An 11,911-nucleotide genomic window follows, 5' to 3' on the forward strand; every position below is an offset into this window, starting at 1 on the left:
GATAGATAAGGAGTAATACCCTAGCTACTTTGCAGCTGATGCTAATGCAAATGAGTAAAAATTTAGCTGGATCTTGTTCCGTTTTTCCCGCTTAAGTTGTTACCAGTTCATCAGACTATAAACTACTGGCTTTGTAGTGGTGTGTTTTTGACAGGGCAGCCAAAATAGTAACACAATAGCACCTGTTTTCTCGTGGCAGTACAGCAGAATTCAGTAAGAGCCTTAATGTATAAAGTGCTCTGAACTTCTAATAGTGTCTTTTAAATGAAAAAGCATCTTGCAGCATCCATTCTGCTCAGGCTTCATACTGTAACTTATCCCTGTCGATAAGTATGCTTTTGAGAGTAATACAATTCTGAAGAACATTCCAACTGCTTATTCTACTAATTGTTAGTAGAATAATTATTAGTAGAATAATAATTATTAACTTAAGCTTATTCTACTAATAATTTTTAGTAGAATAAGCATCTTTTTTTATGTTGGAGTTAAATTTATAGCTCTGAATTTGCAAACATTGATTTAAAATTTTTATTTCATTTTATGCCTATATAACAAGAGTAAACTTAATTTCACTGATGAAATTATCAACTTTTTTTTCCTCACCTGGCCAAATAGTTTGACACGTTGTGTACTTTCTCTTAAAAAAAAAAAAAAAAATCAGGACCTTTATTTAAAAAAATAACCTTAACCAAATTGTTTTGCAAAATCCTCACTCATACTAACACACACGTGGGTGGGGGCATGTGTGTGTGTGTGTGTGTGTGTGTGTGTGTGTGTGTGTGTGTGTGTGTGTGTGTGTGTGGACGGGGGGAAAAAAATTCTTGAGATTTCCTATATCCCCAGTGATGGTAAACTTTGTTCTTTGTGCCTATGATTTTGTTTTTTCAATTCAATTCAAAATGAATTCCAAATTAATTCTACTGTCAAATCATCTATGAGTCTTTCAATGTTGTTTCCCCAGGTGAGGTCCCTGGTAGGTCTCTTTGACCCCGTCTTGCAGGCTCACCTAAGCCTTGCATTTCAAGACCTGCAGGTTCACAGTCAGAGAAGGAGCCGAGACCCTGAGGAACGGCTGGGCTTTCTGAGAACTGATGTGGCCCCTGGGGGCTCCGAACACGGCGGGGAGCTGTTCCAGCTGCTGCTGCAGAGCCAGGAGAAGCAAGTGTCATGGAGGTTTCTCCTACATGAGGCAATAGTTCGACACTGCCCGATGCTGGCAGTACTTGCTGCCTGTCTGCAGGTAAATGATCTAATTACATTGTACAATCCCTGTTTAGTTTTAGTATTCAGATTATTTTCTGGCTAGAACAAACAACTACATGTCAAGTCAAGTTATATTTAAGTCGTTTCACTTGTTGCCGTAACGGCTGTATTATACTAACAGTAAATACAGTGACTTACTATAAACTGTGCCTATCTGTGTCTCCATCACTTTGGCACATTTTGTGTTATGAAGAAGATAATACCTGGTCTTACACAGAACCTTCATTCTGATCTAGTTGTTGGTTCTTTTCTTCCCATGTAACTGACAGGGAGCAGATCTGCTGTCATGTCTGTGTGTGTGGATGCTGACCTCTGTCGTTGACGCAACAACAGAAGAGGCCACTTCACACCTCGCCGAAGCCCCCCAGGACCATGAATGGACCCTCCATGACCTGTCAATCATCTGGAAGACGCTGCTGTCGCAGGGTCACATCCGAGTCCTCCTGCGAGGATTTGAGCTTTTTCAGCAGGTAACACCGACCTACACACTGCAAAAACCAAATCTTACCAAGTATTTTTAGTCTCGCCTTTAGTGCAAATTTCTTATTACTCTTGAAATAAGTGAAAACTACCTTAGAGTGTCTGTACAGCAAGATATAGAAGTTTGTTTTAAGTAAATAATTCCTTAATATTGTTGTAAAGAATACTTGTTCTATTAGCAGATAAATTTACTTATAGGACAATTTCCCTGTTACAAATGAAATAATCTGCCAGTTTTCACCAATGTTAAGGAATTATTTACTTAAAACAAGCTCCGATATCTTGCTGATAAGTTACTTTTAAATTAGTTTTCTCTTAATTCAAGTGTACTAAGATATTTGCATTAGAAACTAGAGAAAAAAATACTTGGTAAGATTGTGTGTTTTTGCAGTGTATATCCCAGATTCATAGTGATCTTCATTCTAGCAAAGAAAAGCACTCCCAAACAATCAGTACCATCAATAACAAACACTTTTTTCCTCAGGACTGCCCCCTGGTGTTGGTTCTGAGAATGTTCGAGTTGTGTTGCGATCACAGAAAATTCGCTGAGGCCAAGACGAAGTTGTTGGACTTTCAGAGGACACTTATTACTGTGAGTCGGACTAGTGACTACATTTTACATGCTATGTAAGAAAAAAATTCTTTCCAGTTTTAAAAATCTTTCTCTTTCTGCTCAGAACAATATGTTGATATTAGATGTGGCTTTATAATAACGAATGTCTATAAGAGTGACCACTGCAGGCAATGACTTGGACTGTGGGTCATATCACAACCAAATGGACATAAAGTTCAGGGTGGGAAAAGCCGTCTGTTCTTCCTGTGTTTTTATTTCTCTGCCAAGGTACTAAAATGATGCATTTGTTTCATGGGGTATTTTGAAATGGCTTTGACTTCATGTGCATTTCAAGTTGGGATTTTTGATAAATACTGAAGGCTAAATACCACAAACTGTTATCCATGAGTGTTAAAGGTTATAGTTGAATCTCAGTATATGATGAGCTTTATTGCATCTGCAGTTCTTGCATCTGTCATGTTTTGGGGATTTTTTTTTAATGGGTCAGCGTCCCTTTATGGCATGTAGAACAGTACTGTGGTAGCCAAGAGAGGGCAAAGGGAGCAAGAGGTGGGTGAAAATGAAATGAGCTAAAAGAAGAGAGACTGACACTGACCTGTTTCCTTTGGTGTAGCTCAGAAACGGTGGCCCTGCCGCTGCAGGCAGCCTTCCACTGCAGTGGGTGGAGAGCCAGGCCTCAGCGCTGCTCCTCACCATGCTGCTGCGCTGCTCCTCCCAATACGACCTTCACCAGCTGCTGCAGCTCCTGGCTGATGTGGACAAACTTCTCAAATCCAACGGTGAGATGTTCAGGGCTTGTTGCCTCGCAAAGTGATCACAGCGTACATCTCTTACTGACGGGATCAGCTCAGAAGATGCTGTTTTAATTTGGTTTTATCATTTATGGCCAGGGCTTGAATGAAAGAGAAGTTTGCAGTGGATTTCTTCTCTTTTTGCTTCACCTCCTTCACATCATCAAACTGTTTCTTTGTTCAACAATGTTCCAGAGAGCATGTTTTCATGCTAGGAGAATCTTACTTTTATTCAGAATCATCATAATTAACAAAAATAAAGCCTCATAAACATCAGTGGGGCCATAAGTATCCATACATAGAAAAAATAAACATTTTATTTTGGAAAACCGTTTTTATTTTTGTGGAACTCTGTCTAATCGCTGCACGTCTTGGACCACTTTATGGTTTATGATCTGCAACATTTCCGGTTTTCTGAAACTTGCAAATAAGTTTTGCCACAGTGTCGTGTGTCAGGCTTCGTTCCATGTTTTCTGTTAATCCATGCGACTGCTTCCCGATCCAGCCGTTAGTATAATTTCAATTCTTTACTCTTTTGACAAACGCATCTTCTTGGGTGTTTGAAATATAAAAGAAATATACATTTTACACTCTCCTATGTATGAAAACTTATGGCCCACCCTGTATATGTTATTACTGTGATTTGTCTCACATGGTGAGTTGAGTCACTGAAATTTCTAGATTTAAAATTATCCTTAGGTTGCACAGGACAGTCTGCTCAAATAACTTTTGGAAGCTAAGGATACCAAACCCAGGCTTGAATAAGAAACTTTAAACGTATTCAGAAAATACCGACGAACAAAACTTTGAAATTATATCGTCTGAGCATGTGTGTGTGTGTGTGTGTGTGTGTGTGTGTGTGTGTGTGTGTGTGTGGGTGTGCGTGTGTGTGTGTGTGTGTGTGTGTGTGTAACTCCTGTTTGTGTCTCCAGGTCCAGACTTAAGGAAATTGAGCCAGCTGAGTCAGCTGCTGCAAGGATCAGGTGTGACTCTGTCCCAGAGCCTGCTGCAGTGCATTCCCCCCTCCGTCCAGCAGGAGGAGTTTCAGCTGATAGTGGATGCTTTGCAAACTGGAGGACACTACAGCCAGGCCAGACAGGTGGCAGTGCTGGCTGGTCTGCCTGTCCACCGCCTCCTCATGAGCCAGGTCTGAACCATCGGGTCACACAAGGTTTAGCCTTATGTCTTAGTTTCTAGAGTTATGTTTCAAAAGAATGGACCAAAGTTGGACCCAGAGAGAAAAGTCAAACAGTTACTACTGTCTGACTTTTAATACTAAAGATATTGCAGAACACTTTACACTGTGAGCTATCTCTACCAGTCTCTTAATACAAATTGCACATTTCTTTTAGTAACTCTACACCTAGTTAGTGCAAATTGATCCTTGTCTACATAATAAATTCAATTTTTTGGCTTTCAGATATCAAGTTGCTTTTCCTCCTCACAAGGACAGCTTCCTATTCTACTCAATAGAAAACTTACTATCTAATTTCTCCCAGTCTCTTCTTCTAGGACCCTTCCTGTCTGATAGCTTATCCATGAGAACGTTTTCATGCTCACATGCAACTTTATGTTTTACGCTACAGCACATGTCTTAAAGAAGATGTACTTATAAATTATCAAAGAAACCATATGAACCTCATTCATTCTCACTTCCAGTGGGTTAAAAATGTTCCAGATTTTACAATTGCTTCCCTTACGACAGCTTGTCCTAACTACGGTGGCCCACAGGTGTAAACATGCAGTAAAAGGCAAGACGATCTACCAACACATGTAAAACACAAAAGGCATTTGCAACAGCGAAGCAATGCAAACAAAAGTAATGCTGCAATATCAGAAAATGGAAGCAAAAACTTTCAGTCAACAAAATTAATGCAAACAAAAAAAAAGGCATCAATGTTAAATAAAACACTGCAATCACAGGAAAAAGGAGCAAGAGGGAAATAACGAAACTACAAACTCGATCCACAAAACAGAATGCTCCAGACCACTAGGGGGAGTCGAGCAAATCTTATCACACTGTGTAGAGACTCGTTTGTGTCCAAAGCGTCATAGAATTAATTTGATGCTTTCATAAATAAAGCCTTATACTCTGACTTTGTTTTCTATATGAAGCTACAGTTTGCTTCTCTTTGTCGTTTCCGATTCAGTAAAGGGCTAAAGGGCTAGTCCACCCAGTTTTACACAACATGGAGTGTCTGCTCTGGATTAAAAACTACAATTCTGAGACCCTCTAACTGCGACTAGAATATTCTGGCAGCTATTCATACCCTGTAGCTTTTTTGGGGGGGATTACTGTATTTAGAGTTTTGACAATATAACTTGAGAATGGATGGACTTGTTAGTGACAAAAAAAAATAGCTAAATGCATTGTGTTCTATATCTGCCTTCCTTGCAGCTGCTTCAGGAAGTAAACGTCCACAAGAGCAAGTGGCGGTGGAGACGTTTGGAGACCCGAGTGGCCTTCTGGAACAAGTGCCACAGGCGACTGGAAGCTGACAGCACTGACCCAGAGTCGGCCGCGCAGTTCTTTCTATCTCAGTCGGAGGCTGCCGCCGGCCCTGATGGTGACCAGGCTCAGACAAATGTTCTGGACATCCAGGAGTGCTGCTTGCTGCTCCAGCTCACGGCCCACTGGCTTTCCTTGCAAACTCCTGTTCCTGTAGATGAGCTACAGAGGCTAGAGAAAAAGCTGTGGTTCTGTCAGGTCCAGAAGCACATTCTCACAACTACAGTAGAGGAAAAGAGCATGTTCAACCTGCTGCCACCGGCAATCACGTCTGAAACCAACGAATATGAGACGTTCATGAAGGAGTTTTCGTTCTCCAACATCGCAGACCTGAATATGGAGAAGTACCTGAGTCTGGAGGGATTCCCAGAAAAGCCTGAGGAGTTGGAGGCAGAATCAGATTTAAGTTCTGAAGAGAGAAGAGTTTTGGCAATACTTATTGACCAGTTACTAGATAAGGGTAGTATACATGAAGCCAGTCGTGTTTGCCGCTATTTCAGCATGCACAGTCCAGATGTATGGTTGGTTCTGTGCTGCCATGCTCTGGCATGTGGATTCTTGGTACCGGAACCACAAGAGCAGACCTCAGAACCCGCAGAAACGAAGGCTCTAACCCAGTGTATGTTCTTCTTTAACATCTTCTCTAAAATCCTTTCCTTCATTGGTCCTTTATGTAATGTCCTTCTCTTGCCCATCCAGCCCCCTCTCTCAGCAGTCTGTCCTCATTTGTGATGGTGCCCCTCCACGAAGACGCCGTCACTGTCCAGATCCAGAAGCGGGTGGAGCAGTGTCGCCATGGAAGCAGCTACTGCAAACAAGTCCTCAGTCTCTACCAGCTCTCCAAGGTCTGCACCCTTTCATCAGTACAAACTTACACATTTCTATGTTGCTGTGGCGTTTTTCTTCATTTTCTGTCATTTCTGCTTCTGTCAAACTGCCTCGAAGCAGCTGTGGTACTATGTAGCTTACCACGATCAGAGTGTGGATGGCTGAATGACTGAATGTTGTGTTTGGCATCCTCTGGATTTTATAAAGTGCTGTACAAGTACAGACTATATTTACCATAACCTTTCAGCAGCTGGTCAGCACTTATTTTCTCCTCAACTTGGTTGTTTGTTGCTCCGTCTTGCTGCTATACATGTACATTCCTGGAATTTACTTACAAGCTCCAAACTCTGATCGAAACATGTAACTGATCAACCGAGGCTCCTGGAAATTTTGGGATTTTCATAGAAACAATTTGAACAAAGGGAACTGTGAGAAGATGGTCACAGGAAGCTGGAGGAGCCCTGCAAGGTTGTTTTGAGGTTACTGATTGGAATGCTCTGTGCCAGCCACATTGAGAGGACGCCAGTGTCATGACTGTGTCCAACTGTATAAAGCTATGTGTGGACAACAACCGCCCCTTTTAGAACAGCTCGCCTAACTCACCCTGGATCACCAACTTCATACTTTCAAGTCACAACTCAAAATACATCTGTTCAAGTTGGCCTTATCATTATAATCTTTCATTTATTCATTGTTTCTTCTACATTTGTTCTCATTTTTAGTGTATACTTTAGTTTATATATTGTTTTTTTTATTGGAAAGTGCCCTTGGGTGTCTTGAAAGGTGCTAGCAAATAAAAATCATCGTCCATCATTCATCATCATTTTAAACAAGAAAAAAGGGAGACGGGGAATTATTGAGGAATATCTGGAAGCAGCTCAGAGTAAAAAAGAGAGAAAGTACAGGAGGAAATGTATAGAATTATGCTTGACATGTTGTGATAACCTGTTCAAGCAGGTTGCATGTTAAGATTTAATCAATGAAGTTATGCTTAAATGTTGTGGAGGTTGAGACAATTCATATTATACACAATGACCATCATGTCAAAAGCAGTTGGACATGTAGGAAAAAGTAGAAAATTGTACATAATTGCCTGGATGGACAAAAACATTTGCAACTTGTTGGAAGAAATAAGAAACTGCTTTTTTTGTTGTGCACAAGTAACACCTGATTTGAAGATTGAACAAGTAGTTTTGAAAATTTCAATTCTGTTCTGAGAAAAGCACGAAAAGCGACTAAGAAAAGCGGTAAGAACATTGTCTTAAAGGAGCGTATTCTATGTGATCTGATACATGAAACCCAACTAAAACTCATCTGTGTGTTCCAGCTTCCATTGTGTTCTGTGTAGAACATGGAACATGTCACCTAGAGATTGTAGATTTTTCAAGATTTAACACAGATTCATAGGTTAAGGCATGCACTGAACATATTTACAAGGTTAACTTTTTGTTTTTGCAAAAGTGGAATTTCCAAAACAGATTTGTGCTGAGTGGGTTTTGCGTAAATTGACTTTACAAAAAGACTTCTGAACCTCACATCTTTTGTGCTTCATTACTGTTTGTCACGGCTTTAATCGCAAAACACAGAGCAGCGTTGCTGGTTTTGTTCAATACCGTTTGTTTTGTTGTTGTTTTTTCTTTTTCTGGTTGCTTCCATAGGAACTGCAGTGCCCCTTCAGTCATATCAGCAGAGAGGAGCCTCATTCTGTGTTAGAGAAGCTGCTGCTGTTGGTGCAACCAGATCGGTTCAGGATGGCCAAGACCTTCATCAAAACTCAGGGTCTTAGTGCTGACAGTGTGGCTGAGTTGGTCTCCAACGCTGTGGTTCAAGGCCTGCTGGCGGCAACCCAGGAGCTGCAGCCTGGTGAGAGCAGAACTTACTCTTACATAAATACTGTACTATTTGTCCCTTTGCCTTTTTCTCAGTTTATTCTGTGTATGTTTCGTCCAGGAGAAAGGCTGATTTTCAGACCATCAGAGGGGCAGGAGTCACTGCTGCAACTGATCAGACTGTGTGAAGATCCAAACATAGTGGGCCTCAAACTGCTGGAAAACCTTAACACTGTTCCACTGAGGGACCTGAGCTCCAGTATGGAAACAAAATCCTACAAACATAACTGAACTCAACTACTAAATATGATTTAGGTTAATTGCAATGGCCTTATTTGTATGCATCACCACACATGACTAAGTAAGCTACTTTTTCGCCTGTCCTCCTTGCTTGTCCTGTTTAGTTGTGGAGCTGCTGATTGTGGCTCACAGCTGTTTCAGTCTCACTTGCAACATGGAGGGAATTGTTCGAGTTCTCCAAGCTGCTCGTCATCTCAGCCACACCTACCTGGCTCCAGGAGAGCACTACAGCCTGCTGGTGAGGCCTCAGTGTTCGACTGCAAACGGAATTATTCACTCAAAAATACCTCAGATCTCCTTCTCACAATGAGGATTTTGTAAAAAAAAAAAAAAAAAAAAAAAGAAACTATTTTTTCAGAGTTGAGACCTGTTGAGTGTGTGACTTGGAGGTGTCTCTGTAGCTGGTGACTTGTCCTTTTGTTTACTTGTTTCTTCTTATTTCGATTGTGCTGGTATTGTTCTGTGGCTGGGAGCTTCAGGTGGAGTTGAGTCAGATTGCTCACTCTGAGCACACTAGCGCTAACTTTATAACCAAAATAAAATGCAGAGGGCTATAAATTTGTCTACTGTGCTGGTGATCAGCCAGAAATCTTTGTGCCATTAACATTTTTTTTTTAAATGACAGAGCAACCTGCCCAGATATGTGGCTTTGGTTGACTGGATTTGGGGGCATTTATTTCAGCACATTATGTCAGCTCAAAAATTAGAACTATGAAAGGTTAAAGAAGGTAGTTGCCATGAGCACACATGGAAGAGAAATACACTTTTGTGTCAAATATAACATATTACATAGTTAAATATGTTGTAACTCATCCAAATGTCTTTAGAGCTGTTCATGGCGATGGCGTTGTTCAGGCAGAATATTACAGCAGTTCTGAAGACGCCTCTGACTGAAGACCCTCTGTTGTTGTACAACAGTCTCATAACACAGATATTCAGGGTTGTTTGTAATTCTCTTGATTTGAACACAACCGTAGAACCTACTCTTGGGTCAAGCTAAGGTTGAAGACATGCTGCTGAATCCCACTGAGCTGCTCACCGTTTCTGTGTGAAGCAACCGAAATAGACGGCAACTTCATCCGGTTGGTGTTTGTTTGTGTGTAATATATTTGTGTGTGTTCAGGTGCGTCTGCTGACGGGTATCGGCAGGTACAATGAGATGACGTACATCTTCGATTTGCTCCATCAGAACCATTGTTTTGAGATGCTACTGAGAAAGAAGGTGGACAGAGACATAGGACAGGTCTGACACACACACACACACACACACACGAAGATTTAAATCCATACAATAAAATATTTTAACTTTTTTGAATTAGCAACTTCAATTTTTTAAGTCCAGTTTGTCATTCTTTGAGCAGCCAGAGCAACATGTCAGCCCCATCATTCCTTTATTCCCTTCTTTTTTGCAGAGCTCCAGTTTGAAGACTTCTCTGCTGGATTACATCAAACGCTGCCTCCCTGCTGACAGTGAGAAGCACAACATGGTGGCGCTGTGTTTCAGCATGAGAAGGGAAATTGGAGAAAACCATGAAATAGCCGCCAGGACACAGCTGAAGATGATTGAATCTCAGGACTGGGGTGAGCAGAGCAAAATCAAACGCTACAGATTACCTGCTGTGATTTCTGAATAAGTTTCACTCTCGTTGAACTTGCTATACAGTTGTGACTCCTGATCTTAAGAACTCATTGGTCAAGGTATTGGGTCTGCTAAAGGATGCTGCAGAAAGTTTCTCCAAGGTACTTCCACGTCCTTTTCTACACCTAAGAATAACTTCATGGTGCATGATAAACTGTCATTGTTTGCGGTTGTGCGTGTCCCTACCAGGACTCCTGTGTGCATCAGGCTGGTCGTTGTGTCCGTGCAGCCAAACTGATCACTCTTCAGCTCCACTTGTTGAACCAGGGATCCACCCTACGCATCATCAACCTAAAGCCTGCAGAGATGCACAGTGCCATCATGGCTCTGCCACAGTGTTACCAGGTGTGCAGCATCCCTCTGCTCTCTAAATCTGCTTTCTGCCATTCCTCCTTAAATTCCAATAAAGCAGGTGGCTCTGAAAGCGTGGTCTACCTGATATGTAAAAGAGCTTAATTCTTTATGTGAGAAGGTTTGATGGTGTTTGTGTGAGACATTGCGATCATAGTAGTGTTTGTGAGCGGGTTTGGTCGTGTTTGTGTAGGCATGTAAGCACAATTGTAAGTTTTGGCCCATGGGGGCTCTCATACTGCTTCCTGTGTCTCAGGTGTTTGTTGTCGCAGAAGCGTACAGCTACAGTCCAGACTGGGCTGAGATCTTGTATCAGAAAGTGGTTCTGAAGGGACACTTTGTTTACCTCGAGGAGCTGAAATGCCACCGTCCTCTCACCTCCGCCCTATTTGAAGACATTTTCAGAAAGTAAGCCTTAGTGGGTTTTCTTCCCCAGCCTTTGCCAAAATACATGTCTAATTGTGGTATTTTGACATTATGTCTTCTGTTACACTGAAGGTTGTTCTGTGTGTCATTCCAGGCTGGACAGTGTCCCCAGCAGCGTCTGTTCCAACGCGAAGCGTCTGCTCAGTCACTGTGATGATGTGTACACCCGCTACAGACTGGCCTACCAGCAGAATCTCTATGATGTCACCAAAACACTGCTGCAAGATAACAAGACCTCCTGCTACATGAATGACAGACTTGCCAGTAAAGCATTTATCTGACTGAGTGTCATGTGACTGTCAGGACAGTCCAATCTACAGTCAGTGGTCTGTAAATACCCAATTAAATGATTTTGGTGTACAGCAATTGTTCATGTGTACAAAATATAGTTTTATGAAAAACATTAAAATGACTGAACTTTTCTAAGCTAAATGATGGAAGATTAACATTTAAGGATGGATCATTTCTGTGAGGATTTCAGTTTCTGTCTTTATTTATGTTACCATGATTAGAGCAGCAAATTGTGTTGGTCTGTGAAAATGATCACAAAATGACTGTAGATACTTTTTACAATTACTCATTGAGTTGTTGCACCTAATAAACAAAATACAGTAGTATGGTCTGTATTGTGGTGATCAAATAATACACATATGTCAATAGTGAAAGATTGTAGAAAGAAATGCAACCTATGTAAAAAAAAAAAGTGCTTTTAAAAATTTTAAATCTAAGGTCAAACTGTTATGTTCATTTTCTAATTTAGCACATTCTCATAGACCATCACCATGTCACAGCAGCGCATACACAGGTGTTATTGACATTGCTAAGACAGTCCTAGCTTTGCTTGTTTCTGACTGGGAGAGGTATGTTTGAATTCTGCAAATGGCAGTAGGACCACTTGGGAAAAAAATTAAGCTTCTCTGG

The 11,911-nt window shown here is 41.2% G+C and overlaps 1 protein-coding gene across 1 annotated transcript in view; it reads left to right on the plus strand.

Moving 5' to 3' along the window:
- The window catches only part of spg11 (SPG11, spatacsin vesicle trafficking associated), a 28,017-nt gene extending 16,413 nt beyond the window's left edge, over positions 1 to 11,604 (plus strand). Inside the window, exons 25-40 of the mRNA XM_023348341.1 lie at positions 962 to 1,240; positions 1,533 to 1,733; positions 2,228 to 2,335; positions 2,931 to 3,096; positions 4,041 to 4,255; positions 5,507 to 6,236; positions 6,317 to 6,462; positions 8,104 to 8,308; positions 8,396 to 8,533; positions 8,679 to 8,812; positions 9,698 to 9,817; positions 9,987 to 10,155; positions 10,238 to 10,314; positions 10,403 to 10,558; positions 10,821 to 10,972; positions 11,085 to 11,604. Coding sequence (XP_023204109.1) covers positions 962 to 1,240; positions 1,533 to 1,733; positions 2,228 to 2,335; positions 2,931 to 3,096; positions 4,041 to 4,255; positions 5,507 to 6,236; positions 6,317 to 6,462; positions 8,104 to 8,308; positions 8,396 to 8,533; positions 8,679 to 8,812; positions 9,698 to 9,817; positions 9,987 to 10,155; positions 10,238 to 10,314; positions 10,403 to 10,558; positions 10,821 to 10,972; positions 11,085 to 11,271 — 3,183 coding nt within the window. The 3' untranslated portion in view covers positions 11,272 to 11,604. The remainder of the gene's footprint in view (positions 1 to 961; positions 1,241 to 1,532; positions 1,734 to 2,227; positions 2,336 to 2,930; positions 3,097 to 4,040; positions 4,256 to 5,506; positions 6,237 to 6,316; positions 6,463 to 8,103; positions 8,309 to 8,395; positions 8,534 to 8,678; positions 8,813 to 9,697; positions 9,818 to 9,986; positions 10,156 to 10,237; positions 10,315 to 10,402; positions 10,559 to 10,820; positions 10,973 to 11,084) is intronic.
- The last annotated feature ends 307 nt before the right edge of the window (positions 11,605 to 11,911 follow it).

This window comes from Xiphophorus maculatus, chromosome 2 (assembly GCF_002775205.1).
Source record: "Xiphophorus maculatus strain JP 163 A chromosome 2, X_maculatus-5.0-male, whole genome shotgun sequence".
In the NCBI taxonomy this organism is placed as follows: domain Eukaryota; kingdom Metazoa; phylum Chordata; class Actinopteri; order Cyprinodontiformes; family Poeciliidae; genus Xiphophorus; species Xiphophorus maculatus.